This window comes from Vicia villosa, linkage group LG6, assembly GCF_029867415.1.
Source record: "Vicia villosa cultivar HV-30 ecotype Madison, WI linkage group LG6, Vvil1.0, whole genome shotgun sequence".
NCBI lineage: Eukaryota > Viridiplantae > Streptophyta > Magnoliopsida > Fabales > Fabaceae > Vicia > Vicia villosa.
Window position 1 is genome coordinate 134,890,916 of NC_081185.1, and position 22,656 is coordinate 134,913,571.

Genomic DNA, 22,656 nt, shown 5'->3' on the forward strand with positions numbered 1-22,656 from the left:
TTAGCTACTTTTTTTGGTAGCGTTGTTCATGGTACATTTCGTGAGAAAACTAAACTGAACCAAACCAAATCATAGTAAAAATTCACTCAAACTGGACCGTTTCAGTTTATTAAGAACCGAACTAAAATCATTGGTTTGGTATACTATATCGAAATTTCGAACCATACCAATCTGCTTGGCTATTCAATTGGTTGTGGAACAATTGGTTCATCTGAAATTACTTCAGGTTGGGAAATAGGGTAAACAATGTATATAACAACCTTTCCATTACTTTTGGCCCAGTTCAAAGCTTCTAAAGCACTAAAGTCATCTTCTAGTTTCTTCAATGTTCCAGCAAAGTCGTACCAAATTTCAAGACACCCTGGATAGTTTAACTCCTTAACAACTCCCAACATCTCAAAGTACCCCCATTTATCACCATCAAACCTACCTCTTGCCACTTCCCCTTCTATGTAGTTATCACCAACAAAAAATCCCCCATGATGAATTTCAACATAAAAAATATCTGAATCCATTTTTCCTAATAATGACACAAAAACCCTAAATCAACAAAAGAACCACATGCAATGAATCGTTAAGTTAGACAGAACATAACATACCTGAGTGTCTTGATTTCGTCAGCTACAATTACGCCTTCGTCTTCTCCAAGTACCTTCGGCAAGTAGCTTCAATGACATGCTTCTCGTCTTCGCCTCTAACATTTCTGCATACTGATTTAGGATTAGGGTTTAACAAATGCAATTTGTTCCTCTAATTGTAAGATTCTGCCTTTAAGTGAGATAACAGACAAGTCAGCAAAGTTAAGTGACACCTAAGCACCGTTTGTGCCACATCACGTTTTTTGGAACAGAATTTGTGGACAAGGGCAACGCTGAAGGCGTTAGTCAACTTAAAGGATTTAGTTGTAGCAAAACCAACATAAGGGACCAAAGTGTTACAATTAAATAACTTAAAGGACCACGGGGGTGATTTTGCCTAATAAAAATGTTTAATGGTCAAAACTTTTTAAAAGATGCATAGTCAAGTAAAATTACACGAATAGTTTATTTAGAGTTAAACTCAACCATATATTTCAATTAGCACAAATATTAGAAAAATGATTTTGATCTCATGTTTTTAAATATATAAAAGTGTACAAGAATTAAGGACATATTCTAACTTATGGCCCAATATGCATCTGAAAAACCTTATTATGTCAAAGTTAATTGAAGTTAATGAAAGACAAATGACAATAAAACTAAATTAAAAAACATACAGTTAATGAGAAATCAAAATGAATAACAATGAGTAGTGTGATCAGGTTTTGAACGAGAGACAAGTCTTCTCATACAGGAACCTAAATTTTTGTGAGTAAGTCTCTTTTGTAATTTATTTGTATTAGGTACATTCCACTAGTGTCTCTGAGAACCTAAATTTCTAGGAAGTAATGTAAACTCGTCGAGTCTTTCAATGAGAAGGAAATATTGAGTCGTGTTATGAACTTTTTCAAAAATTTGTTGTTACTCCCTGTCGCTATTATGTCATCAACATAGATAAGAAGGAATGAAGTTTGTTCCTTACCTCATAGTCTACATATGTGATTAGGTCTAGCAGAGTCAATGTAACCCTTAGGTTGGTTCATAAACACGGTTTCCTTAAGATGATCATTCAAGAAAGTATTATTATGTCCAATTGTATTACTTCCCAATTTAAATGCACTCCAATTGTTAATATAACTCTAATTGTGCTAGATTTTACTACTTGGCTAAAATTTTCATCAAAGAACAAACTTGTAGTTTGTTGTAAACCCCTAGCTACCAGTTTTATCTTTCTTCTTTCAATTGAGCCATATGCCTTGTACTTGGTCTCAAAAATCCATTTTGAGTCTATGATGTTCTCTTGACCCTGATATGATACCAGCTTCCATGTTTGATTGGACATGAAAGTTTTGAGTTCTTTGTTCATTGCTTTCTTCCACATTGGCCTTTATATTTCTTCGTTCACACTTTTTGGTTCTCTTTCATCTGGGTTAGTTTTTGTCAATTCTACATTGATCTCATGTCTTTAAATATAAAAATATACTTTCTCCGTTTTTTATTATAAATCGTTTTGAAAAAAAAATTGTATTTAAATATAAGTCGTTTTACAATTCAATGAATAATTAATGATATTTTTCCTATATATCTTTAAATATTTATTATTCTCTCTTTTCAATTATGTAAATTTATCTTTCACATGTCATTAATAAAGAATAATTTTATAAACACCTTCATAATTTCTCATTTTTTATACAATAATTATTTTTTTAATATGTATGAAAAATTCAAAACGACTTATAATAATAATAATAAAAAAAACATAGCTAATATATAGATAATTGTACAAGAATTCATGCACCTTAATTACAATGAATGAACCACAATAAAGCTAAATAGAAAAAATATGGAGTACAACTAATGAGGAATCAAAATGAATGGTAAAAGAGTGGCATGATTTATTTATTTTTTGGAAAGTCAAAAGATAAAAATATTGCTGCTAGGCATAAGAGATGTCAGAAGTTACAACAACCTTATTACAGCAAAGTGGGAACACACCCGTACAGGAACATCCAGTACCATACTACACCAATTATGTAGATAATCCCAGACTCCTATTCACCACTCAAACTAGGAGAAAAAGAACAAAACTTATACCTCATACAAAAAGAATGAAACCTCCTTAACTTTATTATACCTACCTGTAATACGGTGAACTGACTTTTTATTAATCGGAATGTCGCGGTAAGCAAGAGTCGCCACCGACTTTTATTTTATCCAAACAATATTCGGAAAGGCAAAAAGAAACAGAAAAAAACCTTTAAAGAAAATCTAAGTTCGGGGGGTAATTTATGCAAAGGGAAGGTGTAAGGCACCCTTTGCATCCATGGTTTTCCATGGGCTCTTAATTGCTTTGCTTGCTCGTTTGTTTAGAAAATGTAGATGAAAGTGGAAAAATGGACTTTAGCTCGTAAATGAGCGTAGCCAGCTTTTGAAGAATTTAGAGAAAGAATATAGAAAATAGAGCATGGCAAGGCAATTAGGGGCAATTACCTTAAACTCAGATGATAGGTCTCTTTTTAGCCTTTCAGAATGAAAGGGTCTATCCTTGCCATAAGAGGGCAGGAAGCCTTTCGTTTGGAGGTTGAAGGGTCGTCGAAGCATCCTTTGCCATAAGAATGTCCCATGCCATAGAAGGGCAGGTAGTCTAAGGCAAGGATCAGAATAAGCCTTATTAGTAGGCAGCCAGAAGATACCTCAGCCTTTTTCCGTAGGCAACTTCCGAGGGTCGAGATCATTTGTATATCGAAGGCAGCATCATTTAGGGTCGTGACCTTTTTATCGAGGCAACATGGCTGAGGTATCCTCGTATTCGAGGGACTTGGCTTATTCTGCAAAAAAAACACAAGGCAACAGGCAACAAGGCAACAGAGAGGTTACCCAAAAGCGTGCGTGTGTGCACCAATCACGTGATTATATTCAATTATATTATCTTGTAAATTAGCGATTCTAAATTCAATTCATGGTTGCCACTCCCTATTTTACTAACCACGCAGATAATATAAGGCAAGAAACAGTAATATGGGGGAGGGAAATTGTAACCAGCGGATCCCTTAATAGGGTTTGACACAAGTAATAATAATAAAAGGCATAAAATAAAATGAGGTTTAGGGTTACCAATGACGTAGCTTTGGCAATTGATAAACCTGAAAAGGAGGAAGAACAAGAAGGCAAAGTGCAGTGAGTGCATTATCGGTTCGAAAGCGAACACAGTCAATCCCTAAAAATAAGGATATAATGTATTTAAAAATAAAATAAACAAAAGTACTTAGCTTGATTTGATCTGATATGGTTAGCGGGAAGCCTTGGGGTTAACCCTGAAAAGGCAAAGGCAGAAAAAAGATGAAGGCGGGGAAAACCCTAGATTTAAAGGAAACCAAATGGACTTTAAGAAAAAGAGTAAATAAGGTACTTAGCTTCGAGTCTTGATCGGGCGCATTGTCGGAGTGAACCATATTGGTAACCCTGAAAAGACACAGAAAACAGAAGTATTTAGTGTAGGGTGTGATCTTCGTAAACCCTGATTAGGGCACAAGTTAACCATGATTAACAGAATAAAGAGGCGAATTCATTGTTGGTTTTCAACCCAATCAATTAACTCGGCAGAAAATGAAATCTCGATTAAACAGCCTAACCCTAATTATATAACTTAATTAATTAATTAATAAAAATATTTGTAATTAATTAAACAATTTAAATAATTTAAATCAAATTAATCATTTGAATCAAATAAGAATTATTTTTTTATTTTTATGTTTTTGTAAAAGAAGAGAGTTAATAACAATTTTTATTAAAAGGAAATTTTGAAAATAAAAGGTATAAACAATGTATAAATAAATAAACCAAAATAAGTTATAAAATAAATAAAAATTGGAAAAAGGAACTTAGCTGAATATTCCGGTGTGGTTGCAGCCTGGGAGTCCCATGGTGGAGCTTCAAGTTCCTGGGCGTGGGCTCTCACGCTGGCTTCATCTGATGGCCTCAAATTGAGGGTGCGCTGTGAACCTTCACTAGCAGAGTGTACCAGATTCGCTGGAAACAAATATCAAACAAATATCTAAAAAGAATGAGTCGCTCTCAGGACTCGAACCCAGGTACATGGACTCACGCCAATACCTTGCCACTGAGCCACTTACCACATGATGTCCATTGAATCAAACATGAACAATTAGTTAAAAACAAATAATTTCAAAAAGAGGAAACGCGCGCGAGGAGCCTTCTTCTTCCTCGTGAATTTTCAGCAAAGGCAACACTTTTGCCCACAGAGTTTACGCGTTGCCATAGCCTGCGACTTGCAACAATCAAGAAAACGCTACATAAATCAAATTAAAAGCCATGGATCGATCCAGAATTACTTCCTGAGCGTAATGGTGCAAATCTCATGGTCCAATTAATCCTGTATACACAAACCCTAAATCGGAGGTCACTAACCCTAGCCATGGTGATTCTTTCAAACAAGCATTAAAACCGAATTAGACCTCCAGAAACATCATAAGCATCAATTTAAACACAAATATGCAATCAAATTAAATTTATAATGCATGAATTCGTGAAATTGAATCTAAGAAGTGTATGAACAAACCGCAGGCGTATGAGCGAGATTCCAGATGCCCTGTGACTTGGAGATGATTGGGAAAGCTTCCTAGGATTGCTATGAAGCTTGCTTGACTCTCAGAACTCCTTGAATTGGCTTCAATCGTGTAAACCGAATTTCAATTTTCTTGATTTTTTGAAACTTTTGTGAAGAGTTTGGAGGCAACCAATCCTTGTAATTTTTCGTCCCCAGGGTTTGATGTTTGTTCTGCTTATATATCTGAATCCATTAGGTCAACAAACTTGAGAAAAATCCTTGTGAATCAATCTTTTGAAAATTTGATTGGATCTTGAATGAAATATTTCTAATTAGGGCCAAACTCAATATTTTTCCACCATTTAACCCTTGCACGAATTTTGTAGTAATTAGTGAATATTTTGATGATTAATGATGATTGAAATTGGGAGGAAAATCAAATCTTTGATTATTTTTTCATATTTTATGCAATTAATTCATGGTTTAAATGAATTAAAATCATAAATAATTGATAAAAATTATGAAAAATAAATGGTCTTTGTTTTTATCACGTGGATGGGCCTATAATAAGGGTAGAACAAAAAAGTGCGAGCCCATTTAGAAATGTTTTGAGTTTTAGGCTTTTGTATAAGAGAGTATATCTAGGAGCTTTGTGTTTTGATTTGAACTTGAATAGGAGAAGATGTATGGGCAAATTTTGGGGTATGACACTACCCCATTACAAATAAAAATCAGTACCAGGCCCTGCAGAACTGAATTCTATCCGCGAAAGATTGATACGGCTATGCTGACAAGAAGCTGCTCGCCATACAGCCCATAGTGAGGCACTACATCATAGTGTACAGAAAGATAAACCAGACCTCCTCTACATGTGTTATTAACATTAATGACGTAGACGTAAACTTCTCGCTGCTGATTAACGATAATTCGCGCTTAAAATCATAATCTGAGTAACACTTCAACAAAACATCTTACTGAACCACCCTGCATAAGACCCAATGCATCACACATTCCTCCAAGTCCCCAATCAGCTAACCACATTTAGAAGCCGACACACCATAATCCGCTCCAAAACAGGGCAACCAAACCAACACATTAATAGAAAAATTAATAATAAGACAAACATAAAATCTTCGTGCGCGATTCCGATATCCATAGCATATGTACCCACCTGCAACGTAATTTCTACGCACTCCTCCAGCCCAAACATTCTTTTGAATTCGAAATCCGTTGATTTACTGCGTAGCTAAAACCTCTGACCTTCGACTTTATCCAGCTCCAAGACAGTATCTGAATTGCTTCCACACCATTTCTATTGCCTTGCTCCGAGGTTTTGAAAACCTTATCATTCCTCTGTTTCCAAATTATCCATATGCATGCAAATCAAATGACCATGAATCTTTCTTTATTGACTCTGCCTCCACAACTCATCCCTGCAAACTGCATAAAATTCTACACAGCGGAATTGTGAGAAACATACCAAAATCCTAGCCATTGATACACCTCACTCCATACAACTATCGTTGTCGGACACTCGAAAAAAATGTGCGCAACGTTTTCCTCACACAAGCAGCCATACGGATATAATACTTGAGATTGTGCTAAGATTCCCCTTTTAACTAAATTCTCTCTACTTGGAATTTTGTTTTGCCATATTCTCCAACTCAGCACCGACACTTTATGCGGAACAAGTTTGTTCCAAACATCCGTCATTTCCCTGTTTACTACTATTTGAGTCATTATCCTTTCCATGATCACAAAATAAGCTTTTTTAACTGAGTATCCATTCTTGTACCACCTCCACTTATCTTTAATACCATCCCTCAAAGAAATGCTACAAACCTTATTTCGAATTTCTTCCTCATACCTAACGTTTTCCCCTTCTAACAAACTCTCCCAACTCCCATTCCAAACTGATCCACGGCTTTCGCTCTTAATCGCCTCACTAACCAAAATGTACTTCTCCGTAGATAACTTATATAAATCATGGTATGCATTCTTAAGACTCTTCCCTTCCATCCACGGATCCTTCCAAAATGCAGTTTTCGTTCCGTCCCCAATTTCTATAGACAAATTATTATCAAACCAATGTTTCCTAAAGCTACCATCCTCCTTGTCTAGCATCTGCAGGTCTCTCCACCATAATGAGCTAAATTTATCCACCTTTTTACCCCAAACTCACTCTCACCGTACTTACTCTTCAAGATTCTAGCCCACAACATGTCTTTCTCCGTATATAACCTCCACTTCCACTTTCCTAATAGCGCTAAATTAAATGCCTTTATATTTTTAATCCCCAAACCTCCTTCCTCCTTCTTCCGACAAATTTTATCCCATTAAACCATGATTTAATATTGAATGAGAGATTACAGGTCCTTCTTTTTTTTTAGATCAAATGAATGTCGACATATTCTAACTTCCAACATGGATAATAATAATAATAATAAAAAAGTTAATTAATAATAATTATTATTATTATTATCATATTATTATTATATAAGTCAACTATCATATAAAATTATATTAATACATGTCATAGTTTTAAAAAGAATAATAATAATAGCTATCATATTTTATATTACACCACTGGAAATATAAATTAAGATTTTAAGTCAAATTAACCTAGTTAAATTAGAATGAATTGTTGGAACAAAATTGTTACTGCATAGCACAGGTCTTTAAAAAATAGAATAGAAACTGGAATTACCTATTTTAACATGTTTTTTACCCAAACACCACCATGGTTACATATTGATTCGTGACATATCGCATGAAGTACTCTGATTTTTGCTTCTATTCACATAATTTCTCCCAGTATATATTTAGTCAAAACTTACCAACGTTGAATATTCATTTCTTCTGCTTTCTTTCATTTCATTTCAACCTTGAATCGTTAGAACAATGCTTCAACTTGAAGTGCTTCTTCTCTATCTCTTACCCGTTCTCTTGTTAATCCTTCCCATAATACTCTTCTTCTTATCAAAACCAAACAAGAAAGAAAAACCACTTTCTTCATCTTCAAGCAACAACAACATCACAATCCCAAAATCATACCCACTTATCGGCTCTTACTTATCTTACAAAAACAACTTACACCGCCGCATCCAATGGCTCTCCGACATCGTCCAAATCTCCCCCTCCGCCACTTTCCAACTCGACGGCGCCTTAGGTAAACGCCAAATCATCACCGGAAACCCATCCACAGTCCAACACATTCTCAAAAACCAATTTTCCAATTACCAAAAAGGCACATCCTTCACAAACACCCTCTCCGATTTCTTAGGAACCGGAATCTTCAACACCGACGGCCAAAACTGGAAGTTCCAAAGACAAGTCGCAAGTCACGAATTCAACACCAAATCAATCCGTAACTTCGTAGAACACATAGTCGACACTGAACTCACCAACCGATTGATCCCGATCCTCAACTCATCGTCCCAAACAAACCAAATCCTCGACTTCCAAGACATTCTCCAACGTTTCACTTTCGACAACATCTGCAAAATCGCGTTTGGTTTTGATCCCGAGTATCTAACTCCGTCAGCGTCAACTAACCAAACAAAATTCGCTCTAGCATATGAAGATGCAATGGAAATAAGCTGCAAACGTTTTCGTTTACCGTTACCAATCATATGGAAAATCAAAAAATACTTCAACATAGGTTCCGAGAAGCGTCTCAAGGAAGCAGTTACAGAAGTACGAGAATTCGCGAAAAATATAGTACGAGAAAAAAAACGTGAGTTAGAAGAAACATCATTGCTTCAAACAGAAGACATGTTATCGCGTTTTTTAAGTTCAGGCCATTCAGAAGAAGAGTTTGTTACAGATATGGTGATAAGTTTTATATTAGCAGGGAAAGATACAACTTCAGCTGCATTAACATGGTTTTTCTGGCTATTATGGAAGAATCCACGTGTTGAGGAAGAGATAGTGAAGGAAGTGAGTAAAAAATCCGAGTCGTTGGTTTATGATGAAGTGAAGGAAATGGTTTATACGCATGCGGCGTTGAGTGAGAGTATGAGATTGTATCCGCCTGTGCCGACGGATAGTAAGGAAGCTGTGAAAGACGATGTTTTACCGGATGGAAGGTTTGTGAAGAAAGGGATGATAGTGACTTATCATGTGTATGCGATGGGGAGGATGAAGAGTTTGTGGGGGGATGATTGGGCTGAGTTTAGGCCGGAGAGGTGGTTGGAGAGAGATGAGGTGAATGGGAAATGGATTTTTGTGGGGAGAGATTTGTATTCTTATCCGGTTTTTCAGGCTGGGCCTAGGGTTTGTTTGGGAAAAGAAATGGCTTTTATGCAAATGAAGAGGATTGTTGCTGGGATTGTTGGGAAGTTTAAGGTGGTGCCTGTGGGGAAAATGGATGAACATCCTGGTTTCATTTCTTTTTTGACTTCGCAGATGGAAGGTGGGTTTCATGTCACCATTCAGAAGAAGGTTCCTTGACTGATTCAAGGTTGGTAGCATCATTCACGTTAATTATTAATAGTAATTGATAGAAGAATAAAGCAAATAAAGTTGACTTGTTTGTTTGCTTTAATGTTTAGATTATTCTACAATCTAGAGGCTTGAATTTTAGGATTGAATATGTATACAGTACGTATGATATAGCACATTTGGTTTTGTTTGTTTGTCGGCTGTCGTTGTTGGATGTTGCTTGAGGGATGGTGTCATGTTTTATTTATGGTAAGTACTTGGAGTTTGATAAACACTTTGATAGAAGTTTCATTGAATTTGTATTCATCATTCATTTATTTATTACTGTTTAATTTTCTGAATATTAATTTATTTTTAATGTATTTATATTTGAAATAAATTTAAGAGTATTGAAATTTAATAAAACACTCATATTCTCACCACACCCGACCAATACCATTACACTCCAACATGTATAAACACATAATTTATTTTAATTAAAATACATAATAATTAAATAAATACACAAACAATTCAATTAAATCAATTAATTGAATTTGAAGTGTTACACACCCCGTTTAAGCCCATCCAAAAGTGGGGTAGGACGGACCAACTTAAACGTCCGAGCTCAAAAGTTAAATTAGTCATGTTTGCTAACGAGTTGGCGGGTCGGCCTTAGCCGCGCTCCCGCCCCGTTTTTAAAGTGGATTAGTCAGGACGTGTCAACTTAAGGCACTAAGCCAAAATCCGTAGTCCAATCCGTCAAAAATGATGGGTCTAACGGGTCAGTCCCGCCGTTTTGCCACCCTTAGGGAAAATGAGGGACCGCCTACTCCTTGAAAATGGCTCAGAATATTTCCTACTCTAAATTATTATATTTTTTACTATTTTTTTCTTCTATTATTATTTTAAAAATCATTTAAAAATGTAAATATTTATATTTTAATAATTTTGTTATTATTTTTTAAACATTATAATATTGTATATATAATAAAAACAAACAAACTTTCATGCAAACTTAAGAGTGCCATGCAAAGTTATAGATCCACATGTCAACTTTACGACATACGTACTCCAAACAAACATAACTGTTAATATCCAACAAACAACGAAGGCCACAGGAGTGAAGAAATTCCTTCATCGATCAAACTGCAGAATCAAAGTAAAAAAAGCAAAGCCGAAGACACAAATTATATATCCTTCATTACACCTTGTGGTCATTGGCTTTTGATTTATGGATGACATACAGACAGGTAATAAAACATTTGTTAAGAACAACTCAAATTTCATCGGCATCTATATAAATTTATCCATTTGTTTTTCATAAGTTCCTATAGCAATGTAACGCTATTATATATTGATTTATATTCCTCACACAATCCATTGTTGTTCATTCAGATTATGATGCCAACCCCAGCTTTACACAGATCTTGGTAATCTCATCTATTGGGTTGATATTTTTCATAGCATTGCATTATCACCTCAAAAAGATTAGAGATCAAAAGATCATTCCACGTTTAAGATTATCGCGCGCAGGTCACCCCCCAAAACTCGAAAGATTCTCTCATTACGTAGGTAAACAAAAATACGTATTCTATTCAATTACATACATGGAGGGATCTACTATTGTTTTATTTATCATTTGGAAATTGGAATAAATCTATATGTAATTTTCTTTGATTTGTTACAGCTAGGCAAATGGGGTTCAAGGATAGACGAATCGGTCCTGATCTAAACAGATTGGCTTCTGAATACATAAGTAAATATGAGGGGTTTGAAGATGATATTTATGCCTATTTTGAGAATGAACCAGATGCTGATTCACTTTATGTCAAGTTGGTGGAAGAGTTTGAGAGATGCATTCTTAGTTACTTTGGATTTCATTGGAACCATTGTGACATATTGATAAGTCAGGTATCAGGGATACTTAGTTATTAACAAATACCAGCAATACACTCTCTAAAACTGAGATTTTTTTGGCTTTGCAGGTGTTGAGCTCGGAAATTTCTGAGCCAAAAAAGAAGTTAAAGAACATAGTTATGGCCGCTACTAGGTGTGTATTTCTAACATTCTCTTTGAACACCTAGCATACCGTATTTTAAAATGAGATGAGAGTCATTATTATGTTCCAAAGATTTGGGATTTGGTGCAGTAGTTGTTCACGCAAATCCTGATCTCGACCGCTCAATCTCAAATGAAGCCGGGATCGGTTAAAGCTAATTCTGGTAGCACAATCTAAGTATTTCGATCTCATGTCAATGATCGAAATCGTTTACTACGTAGAATTACTAACGCAGGAAATTCGGTCCATGTTCAAAAGAGTCGTAAATTCAGAGAGCATATTTTTTCTTTGCACAGGGATCAAAGGTTCGAGAGAGTTGCCAAGAGTCTGAAGGTGGCTAGTGTTTTTAATACATTGGTGGAAGAGATGAAAGCGATGGGTATTGCAGTAAACGATGACTCTCAATGTACAGAGGTAATGGCTCCTGTAGCTCACAGTGATAGGAGCCCGGTCCTCCTTCTAATGGGGGGAGGTATGGGAGCTGGCAAGAGCACTGTACTCAAGGATATTCTCAAAGAGTAAGCAATTACAGCAAGAAATTACAGTTTCTGAACAAAAGCTAAACATTACTTTGTTAGTTTAATTCTGTATAAAGTCTGCACATAATGGATTGTTTGAGTATATATTAATCTTTAACTAGTTAAGATTCTCCAAAAGGAAGTTCATAAATGTGTTGTTTTTCTTGTTTCAACTATCATTAGTGCTTATCTAGCTTTATAGTTTTGATGTACAAGACTCATCATGAAATTGTCAAAATAAACAGTATAAGAACCTAATGTTGTTTCTTTATGAATGAAATTTAAGCAGACCTTTCTGGGCAGGAGCTTCAGGAAATGCCGTAGTCATTGAAGCAGATGCCTTCAAAGAATCAGATGTCATCTACAAGGCACTTCGCTCAACAGGCCATCATGACATGATTCGAACGGCCGAACTGGTGAGATAATTGAGACTCTTCTCCACTCTTACCTGCAACTTTATTTCCTGTTTGTAGACTGAATGAGAGTAGATACACATATGTGCTTAATAAGTTGTTTTTATAAAATATCTTGAAGAACTTTAGAATATAGGCTGAAACAATTTAATCACATCATAAGTTATATTCATAAACCTTTTCAAACACATGCACGTGTATATGTACTGTAAGATTTCTTCTGAACAGTCCTAATAATCCAGCAGTCATCATTGCATAACTGTAGCTTGTAAGTTGTAAATGCTTTTCATTATTGCATCATGGAGTCTGGTCCAAACAGGTACACCAATCATCCACAGATGCAGCATCATCCCTCTTGGTAACAGCACTAAATGAGGGTCGTGATGTAATTATGGACGGCACACTCTCCTGGGTTCCATTTGTTGTGCAGACAATAACAATGGCTAGAAATGTTCACCGCCGCCGTTATCGCATGGGAGTTGGCTACAGAGTCAACAAAGACAGAAGCGTAACTGAAAACTATTGGGAACGAATTGAAGATGAAGAACCAGAACAAATTGGAGGAAAAAAGAGAAAACCATATAGGATTGAGCTTGTTGGAGTAGTGTGTGATGCTTACCTTGCTGTTGTTAGAGGCATAAGGTCATCTTTCAATCTTTCCATTTGACAATAACTCACAAATCACAAGGAATGAATTCCTCTTAGATATTAATAACTAGAATTGAATGTCAACAGGAGAGCTATCATGTGTAGAAGAGCTGTGAGAGTAAAATCGCAATTGAAATCCCACAAGAGATTTGCTGATGCATTTATGACATACTGTCAATTAGTAGACAATGCCCGTCTATACTGCACAAATGCATTGGAAGGCCCAGCCAAGGTACAAAATTCCAACATTATGTTTCTTAACATGTGTTCTAAGGGCACAAGTTAGCATCGTTCTAATAGTATTTATCACGGTTTCTTTTTTATTGTATGTTTAACATCTGCTACTGCTGACATTATAACTGATGTAAAGTTGATAGGATGGAAAGATAGAGACAGAACCTTGCTGGTTGATCCAGATGAAATTGACTGTTTGAAGAGGGTTGCAAAGTTAAATGAAGATGCCAACTCCATATATGAACTCTACAAACAACCCAACCCAGCTTGTGAAGCTGGATCCGTATGGAAAGACATTGTATTATCTCCTTCAAGGTTGAACATCCAACAAGAGCTCAAATTTTCAATCCAAGAAATTGAGCGCTTGAAATGAGAACTTCAAGGAGCACATAAAAGTTCCCACCTACGCATCTTTTCAGACAAGGATAATCAGATGAAAACCTTCAAGAGCAGACAAGTAAACCATGTTGAAATTTGTGACATAAGATTTTTTGTATGTTTTATCAATGTTAGCTAGTTACCTGTATAAACAAACAGCGTGTAGTCAGAATTTTGTAGCAAACTGCTCATATGCAGTCAATGCCTGTAGAGTACATACTGCACAACGGTCAAACTGATCAATCAAACAACCTACTTGGAGAAATTCTTTAATAAGGGAGGGCTCGCATAAAAAAGTGACATGCATCTACAGTAGATATATCTCGTTATTAGAGTATACCAGATTAGAATCAGTAAAAACCGTTGGTTAGTTAGTTACTATTAGAATGTCTGAGACTGTAATTTGCAATTATTCATAGATGCAGAAAGTATAGAGATGTATGAACAGAATATTGAATTAAGCTTCTCTGTTTTTATTGAATGAATTCTATTACAATTACAATAGAGGCTAATAGTATTTATAGGTTGCCTAAAGGATAGGGAGAGACTGACTTTAGCCAGTTTACTGATTGACATGTGCCAGTCAGTTAGTTACATCACAGCTTAGTTAGAGACATTACAACAGATTCAGTTACATGGCTTAACATAATCAGTTAGACGGTAATGCTTCAGTAAGACAGGGTCTAGGCCTGTTAAAGTGGGCTTCTACTAACTTAGATAACTCTAGCCTTTGACATGCCCCCTGCAAGCTTAACTAGAGGTTGCTTCACACACAGTAAGCTTCGATCTGAATTCTTCAGACTGGGAAGGAGAAGGGGCATTGGTCATGACATCTGCGCATTGCCCAAGACCGTGGACAGCCTGGAGCTGCTGCTGTAGAACTGTCTCTCTGACAAAAAACAAAAAAAAAAGATCCAACTCCATGGAGGACAGGATTGTGAGCTAGAGCAATTGTGCTCACATTATTACAATGAATGAGGGGTGTCTTGAACTTGATCCCTAATTCAGAGAAGAGAAATTGTAGCCAGAGAAGTTCTGAGGTAGCTAAGGCTAGACTCCTGTATTTTTGCTCAGTACTTGACCTGGAAATAACATGTTTCTTAGCCCACCATCTAACCAAATTGGAACCTAGGAACACACAGGCCCCAATCAGCATCACAGAAGGCTTGCAGAGTGATAGGATATGCAGGAACTGGTCTGAGGAGTAGACTAAGTTGAATGGTGCCTTTGAGGTAGCATAGGATTCTTTTAACTGCTTGCCAATGTGAATCAACAAGGTGACATACCCTGTTGACAGAGAAGCAAATAGTAGGCCTGGTGATGGTGGCACACTAAAGAGCTCCCACAATGGATCTATATTGAGTAGGACTCGGGAAGGTATCAAAGCCTTCCTTAAAAATCTTAAGGCCAACAATCATTTTGAGGGAAGAGATTTAGCTTCCTGCAGGTTGGTCTTTGCGAGTAAGTCCCTAATGTATTTTCCTTGAGAGAGAAGTAGGCACCCATTTGGTTGAAACATAGCTTCAATACCTAGGAAATAGTCCAGATCTCCTAATTCCTTTAGAATAAAATTGGAACTGAGATTGGTAACTATAGAAGTGATAAGCTGAGTATTGTTAGCGGTGAGGATGAGTGTAGTGTTTTTAGAATAAACAAAAAGAGAGGGGATTTACTGGCATAGCAGCCAAGTTGCAACAGTGTACTTTTAAGTTTGTCAAACCAAGCCCTGGGAGCCTGTTTGGGACCATATAGGGCATTGTGGAGTTTGCATACTCGGGACTTGTTTTGGGACTAGGAGGTTGAGAAAAGCATTATTGACATCCAATTGCTTTAGTTTCCAACCTTGTGAAAGTGCAAGAGTGAGGCTGGTTCTGACAGTGACAGGTTTGATGACTGGTGAGAAAGTTTCAGTGTAGTCATCACCATATCTCCGATGAAAACATTTAGCCACAAATCTGGACTTATACTTATTGATGGACCCACCAGGGTTCTCTTTCACTCTTAAAACCAACTTGCAACCAATAGACTCTGCCATGTGGGAGAAGAACAAGAGACCACGTAACGTTGTTGAGAAAGGCAGTATAATACCCAATAATATTGGGTGTTCATAGCAACTAGCTAAGTGAGATGAAATGGAGCATGTTTTGTGGTTTTACGTTCTGCATGAGCAATTGGGAGTCTAGAATTGACTCTTGGGGAGATGATCACAAAATCCAATAACAGAAAATCAAGAGAATTCATTTGAGAATTCTCTCATCAATCTCTTGAAAATTTAGAGTTCTAACATGGTATCAATAGAAGCACCCTACAGTCCATAGGCCTCTAGTCCTCCCACCCCATTGCAGCGCATTGAATTTTCTTCCCCAACGGGCAAACACTCAATCTCTTCCATTTCTTAAAAACTTGACTCAGAAAACTATATCATGTGGTGTCAATAGGTTGAACCTATAATCAAAGCTCATAAACTTCACCACTTATTACTAAATCCTCAAATTCCAGTGAAATTTAGTTCACTTGATGACGCAAATCATAACCACATTTCCCCTGCATTCGAAGTTTGGGAACAGTGAGATCAAATACTCCTTGTGTGGTTACAATCAACCATCTCTCGCAATATGCTTTTGTCACGTTATTGGTTGTAAAAGCTCAGGGATGCTTTAGGAAAAATCCATGCATATTTTCAACAACACACAGCGCGAAGCTATTTCAGCTTGGATCGAAACTCCGACACACAGCGTGAAGCTATTTCAGCTTCGATCGAAACTCCGACACACAGCGGCGAAGCTATGTTCAAGTTCTGCTACCCAACACTGTTATAGCACCGCTTTTTAACAAAATTTCATATTAAATAGAGTATTCTGGGACAATAATAATTTGTTTAAAGCCTGTTATGCAATAGCGCTTATAGCACCGCTTTTTAACAAAATTTTATACTAAATAAAGTACTGTGGGACAATAGTAATGTGTTCAAAATCTGTTATGCAATTGCACTTAACAAAAGTTCAAGTAACTACTAAATATATCAGATACATTAAAACTTTTCTTTACGGCTATACCATTTCACCCCACCATAACTTTATGATATTACATAGAAATATAGTAATAACTATGTACTTCATAAAGAGAGAGATTGTGTTGTATTGTATCTTTATTTTCAGGTATCCCTACCTTATGTATGGGCATCATAGATTCTTGGACTTTTCCAATCATTAGATAAGAAAAACCAACTGCCAAAACATCTGCGCTCCCTACTAATTCCAGACCAGTGTCACATATAGTGCCACATGCCACACTGCACCTCAATTTTGCTGTATTGTAACACCTGTTTGTTGTGTTGCTAGCTGGCAGCAGTACCCTGCAAAATAACACCTCATTGTAACAATAATCCTGTCATTATATTAGTAAATGTTTTAATTGAGCACCTTGATTCATCATTTTATCTCAACTCTCCTTATTTATCATATGATTTCTTTCATTGTGTTATTTAAATTATATAGCCTAACTAATCCAAACTTCTGATAAGAAAAAACAGTTTTTTCAAAGGATGACTTGAAACCCACACATACCTGTTTTCTCAGTTTACAAGAAAACTTGATTATGTTTACCATATGGTTCAGATCGTGCAAGATTTTTTTCCAAATAGACGCAAAACTTCCAAAAACATAGACCACAGTAGTGGCAATTTTAAGCATTCAAGTCAAACCAAAATGCTACCGTAGTAACTCAGTAGATCTCCACAACAATTAATGATGAGGCTTACCCCTGCTTCATTAATTTAATTATTTCTGGTCAATTAACTAACAGCTAGCATGCACAACTAAAAAAAAATGCATTCAGTAACACTAACAGCTAGCGTGCACAACTAAAAAAAAAATTCTTATTCGTTTCATTTTCCCAGAACTCTCAACACGATTACCACCAGAGAAAATCATATTAAATAGATCTGTAGTTATTAGTAAATTCCATTCCAAGAAAACAGCGATACAGCAATCCATTGGTACAGCCAAGAAGAATTGAAGATGGATAAATTCAACTAGACATCTGCAATAGTTAGGAAATAACAAATTGGCATCAACAAAATTATAAGTGCAGTTAATCATAATTCCAAAAGAAGTTCCATCCAGCAAAAACAGAACAGCACTAATATCTTTATGTTAATTTATCAAAATCGCGATCCTTTCAAGGAAGGGACTATAACTCCGATCATAAGATCATATCTTAGATTTTTTTTAAACATCTATTTAAGTAAACTCTGAGTCGCATTTAATAATGTAAATAAACAACCGGAAATTTACAATACTGGTTCAGAATAGGCCCTTAACCCATCCGTGTGGAAAATGCCCAACTAGTGGGATATCGCTTATTACAGCATTTTTAAAAGCTTCCCCGTTGATCCATCCGGAGTGTGATCGTCTGTGCATCTTAACCTATTTGGAAATATACAATTTGATAACCTTGCTTCACATCATTCTAACCCTATACTTTGGAAACAACATAAAGAAGAATGGGAGCAATTTTTTGTAAGACATTTTGAGCACCCAAAGATTACCTGTTAAATAATTTCAAAATTGTATATTCCTATAAAATTCAAGTCATGTAAAAGCTTAGGCAAGTCACGGACAAAGGACGTATCAAAGAAACCAGAGAACTCAAATTAGTTGTTATTTAAAAGGTTGAAGTCAATACTATGCAGTGATTAAATTAAAGGCTATTTGAACCAAAATATTTGACCTCTGAATTGCCCAATCTTAAAAATCAGTTTAAAAAAGGGACAAGTAAATGGGGAAGCAGCCAATACTACACAGAAAAACTGAATTTTGAGAGCTTGCCCAAATATTTGCCAAAACATTTGAAGCAGCTTTTCTAACAGGGACTATAACATGGACAGTAAGATCCAATCTGAAAAAATATGAGTATAACCAAACATATTCATATATGCATATAAAATAAGCTAGAGAAGAAAACATGACCTTAAATCATCCTCGGAAAATTTAACAACTCAATATATAAAGGCATAACATAAGTTCTAGTAAAAGGACAACATGGTGTTGCAAAGCTCTAAATATAATGGGATTCATAGATTAGAAATGGTCAGACCAATTGTGATTATGAAAGGTTAATTTCACAACTAAAACCCGTAAAATAACATGACTACAACTCTGACCATTTCAGTTCCTATAAGAAAACAGCCTGGACAAAATGACATAAGTTCTTAAAACCCATAAAATTAAAACACTACTAGCAAACAGTCTAATTACTAAAGCAGCGGGCAAGACAGAGGAATAGAGACGTCAAAGTAGCAAACAAAAACAGGAACAGAAACACAGGGTAACTCACAAACTTCAAATCTGGTCGCCTGACTCAATACACCTCCATCTGTGGAGTGTCAAATTGTGGTGTATCACTAGTTACAGGCTTACAGCATCAATCCATGTCTCAGGTTTCCCTGGCAATCCCATTACAGCATAATCTTCAGAATATATGGGAATGCAAGGTAATGTGGAGAGATCATTCGATCCTGCAAGCAGCGCTATTAATAGTGGCAGCGGCGGTGCTATAGCATAGCAGAATTTGAATTTGAATGCTATAGCATAGTGAAATAGCAGAATTTGAATTTGAATGCTATAGCATAGTGAAATTTGAACAACCGTTAATTTCTGCCATTTCCAATTGAAAAAACGATCTGCAAATAAACACAGTTTTGACAACCATGCTTCACATTACCCTAAGCTCAGAAACAAAGCTTGTATTGCCCACATTATCGCCAAAATATCTCAAGCAGCTTTGCTAAATAGTATAGTTTTTCCTGCTTTTATCTATGTAAAAGACTTTAGAAAACATGCAAAATCTATAGTCTTTTTTAAAGCATGCTCACATGTGCTAACATGCCCTTAATGCTCATCTGTTCAATAATTTCATTGAGACTACATATCAAGCATGTGCCAGTCAACAAAAAAAACATCTAACATGTTCAGATAAACCTCATGCTTCAGATGAATCCCCCCATGAAAACCCTGGCTTAATTAGTTTTAAATTCTCAATGCAGTAAATTAGACAACATCAAAAAATGCTGCAAAAGAGGCACAGATTTAAAATAACACTCCCTTGAATTATTTCATGAAATCCGTCATTGAAACTCCGGTATAGAAGTAAATCCCTTGAATGAAAAGCAACAACGTATGTTCATAAAGTAAGAACACGGCAAGAACCAAAAAGGGATTTTATACCAAAGGTGCATAGATACTAGATCTCAATAAACCAACATTTAGGGATTTTATACCAAAGGTGCATAGATAATAGATGTCAAAAAATTCAATCACAAAACCCAAGGATTATTCCAATGTCACAAAATCAAAAATTAGGGATTTTATACCTAATTGCATAGCTGAGTAATGCAATCACAAACAAGATTCCATAAAATCAATGGGAAAAAACCAGATCTATTCTATTCCATAGTAAAGTAATGCAACCAACGTCAAAAGGAATTTTATGCAAACCCTAAATCAATTCAAAGAAATGAACAAGATCCGAAGAAAATCACCAATTAAAACACAATTTCATGCCATTTGTGCAATAGTAACACAAGATTTAGAGAATCATTCCAATACTACATAAAATGCGATCTAGATCTGAAATCAGTCCATTACAAAAACCAGATCCATTCAATTTGTAAAACCATTCAACCAAGAATTAAAGATTTAGCATCAACGATACAAAGAAAAAATGAAATAGACAAGATCTGCAAAAATTGACTTTGAAACTCTAAAACCCTTCTAGCTTTCATTTATGTTTAGCTCAATAATAGTCGAAAATTACATAGCTAGAAAAAACTGTGTACCAGACAATGAAAATAAAAGTTTAATAAATTCAGAATTTTTTGACAACATCTGTGCCTAAACCGGATACCAAAGAAAAATTTACAGCTAACGCTACAAACACTAGCTTCACTAATTACCCTCACAACATTCACTTCCTCCCTCCTCTCTTAGCCGCTGCCTTCTTCACCGGAGTCTTTGCCTTTGCCGCTGCTTTCACCGGAGCCTTCTTCACTGGTGCAGCCTTCTTCGCCGCAGGCTTAGGTGCAGCAGCTCTCCCAGGAGTAGTCCTCGTTGAAGTCCTTGCAGCCTTAGCAGCAGGCTTGGCAGCCGGCTTAGCCTTAGCAGCTGGCTTAGCCTTGGCAGCCGGCTTCGCTTTAGCAGCAGGTTTGGGCTTAGCAGCTGGCTTCGCCTTGGCAGCGGGTTTAGCTTTGGCAACTGGCTTAGCCTTAGCTGCGGGCTTGGCTTTTGCAGCTGGCTTGGGTTTGACAGCTGGCTTGGCTTTGGCAGCTGGCTTGGCTTTTGCGGCAGGCTTGGCTTTGGCAGCTGGCTTGGCTTTTGCGGCGGGCTTAGCCTTTGACTTGGCAGCTGGCTTAGCCTTGGGCTTGGCTTTGGGTTTTGCAGCAGCAGGCTTCTTGGCGGGCTTTGGAGTAGAGGATTTCGCTGGTAGTTTGTAAGATGCTTTCACCTTCACGAGCTTGTCAGAAGCAACAAGCTTCCTGAGCTGAACCAACAAAATCTTCTTGAAGCTCGAAGGAAGCTGCTTGTACTTCTCTTCGATGAACTTCGCAATCGCGTACTGGCTCGAACCGTTCCTCTCCTTCAAAGCAACAATCGCTTCCTTCACCATCTGAGTCATTCAATTTCAAAGAAAAATCAGAACATAATCACAAAATGGGAATAACGATAATGAATTACATTGAGCAGAAATGAGTAAGGATAAGTACCTCTTCATAGGTTGGGTGAGTTTTGGGTTTGGCCGGAGCTTTCTTGGCCTTGGGCTCTTTGGGAGCCTTCTTGGGCTTAGCAGTGGGCTCTTCAGCTTCATTGACAACTGGTGGGAGTGTGTCGGCGGCGGCCGGCTCCTCCACGATGGGCTGCTCGACTGCGACGGTGGTGGGCTCTTCAGACGCCATTGCTTGAGCTTGAAAATGGGGGAAGTGAGAGAGAAAGAGAGAGAAAGAATGGATATGATAATTGTTTTCTTGAAAACGTTGAAATTTTTGTTGTGAGAATTAACGAAAATTACGTGGTTTATATAATATGTGAATCGAGAACAACATCCAAATGCTGGATTCTGATTGGTCCGTTGCGCTACACAAGGATTGATCCATTATTGAAGTTTAAATGTCAACCCTTGGATGTAACACTATCGACGGTGCGTGTTTCGTTTGGAGGAAGCATAAATGGGAAATTTTAGGAGAATGGATTTTGGAGGTAATAATTTAGGTGTGCTTTTAAGCTCGAATGATTTGATTGTATCTCGTTGGTTTCTTGATGGATTTGAGTGAGGTTTTTTGCAAATGGTAGATTATTTTGTGATCTTTCTAATGAATGTTTAAGCGTTGTAAATGGTTTGGTAGTTTGGGAGAAATTTGGCTTTGAAGCCACATTGGTTTTGATTATGGTTTCTTGTGATGGGATCATGGTTTTTGGATAATTTAGAGGAATGATTTGAACTTGGATTAGATTTTAAGAATTGTATGTGATAATAGGCTAAATGATGAATCCGTTGCATCGAGAATTTTGAAATTCCGATGAGATTTGAGTACTTAACTATTGATTATAAGATCACTAAGGTTGAACAAAAATTATCAATGAACATAGGTTGATATTTGTAATGTATAGAACAATGAATTTTTCTCAAACATTTTTCTGATGAATGATAAAAATTGAAATTCATTTGCACATATAGAGTTTTGCTACAGTTTAAAGGTGTGAATGATGATATTTTTTTAACTTTGAATTCTTCAAAACCAATTATAATATTTGTGGTATACTAACGTATTAAGAAGTGTTTT

The 22,656-nt window shown here is 36.4% G+C and overlaps 3 protein-coding genes across 3 annotated transcripts; 2 read left to right on the plus strand and 1 right to left on the minus strand.

The window, feature by feature from the left end:
- The first annotated feature begins 7,918 nt into the window (after window positions 1–7,918).
- LOC131610112 (cytochrome P450 94A1-like) lies at window positions 7,919–10,779 on the plus strand. Its single transcript, XM_058881983.1, has one exon. The coding sequence runs from the start codon at window positions 8,047–8,049 to the stop codon at window positions 9,595–9,597; it is 1,551 nt and encodes a 516-aa protein (XP_058737966.1). The 5' UTR covers window positions 7,919–8,046; the 3' UTR covers window positions 9,598–10,779.
- A 167-nt stretch (window positions 10,780–10,946) lies between these two features.
- Window positions 10,947–14,753, plus strand: LOC131614744 (calmodulin calcium-dependent NAD kinase-like; the record flags this gene model as incomplete). The annotated part of the gene is made up of 8 exons (XM_058886301.1): window positions 10,947–11,142; window positions 11,258–11,481; window positions 11,556–11,620; window positions 11,926–12,147; window positions 12,437–12,563; window positions 12,880–13,202; window positions 13,296–13,440; window positions 13,579–14,753. Coding segments are annotated over 8 exons (1,539 nt in total), but the record flags the coding sequence as incomplete, so codon positions are not given.
- A 5,820-nt stretch (window positions 14,754–20,573) lies between these two features.
- On the minus strand, window positions 20,574–21,859 carry LOC131610113 (histone H1-like). Its single transcript, XM_058881984.1, has 2 exons — window positions 21,583–21,859; window positions 20,574–21,485 (listed from the first exon to the last, which is right to left on the minus strand). Exons 1-2 carry the CDS (start codon window positions 21,769–21,771, stop codon window positions 20,787–20,789), a joined length of 888 nt encoding a protein of 295 aa, XP_058737967.1. The 5' UTR covers window positions 21,772–21,859; the 3' UTR covers window positions 20,574–20,786.
- Between the last annotated feature and the right edge of the window lie 797 nt (window positions 21,860–22,656).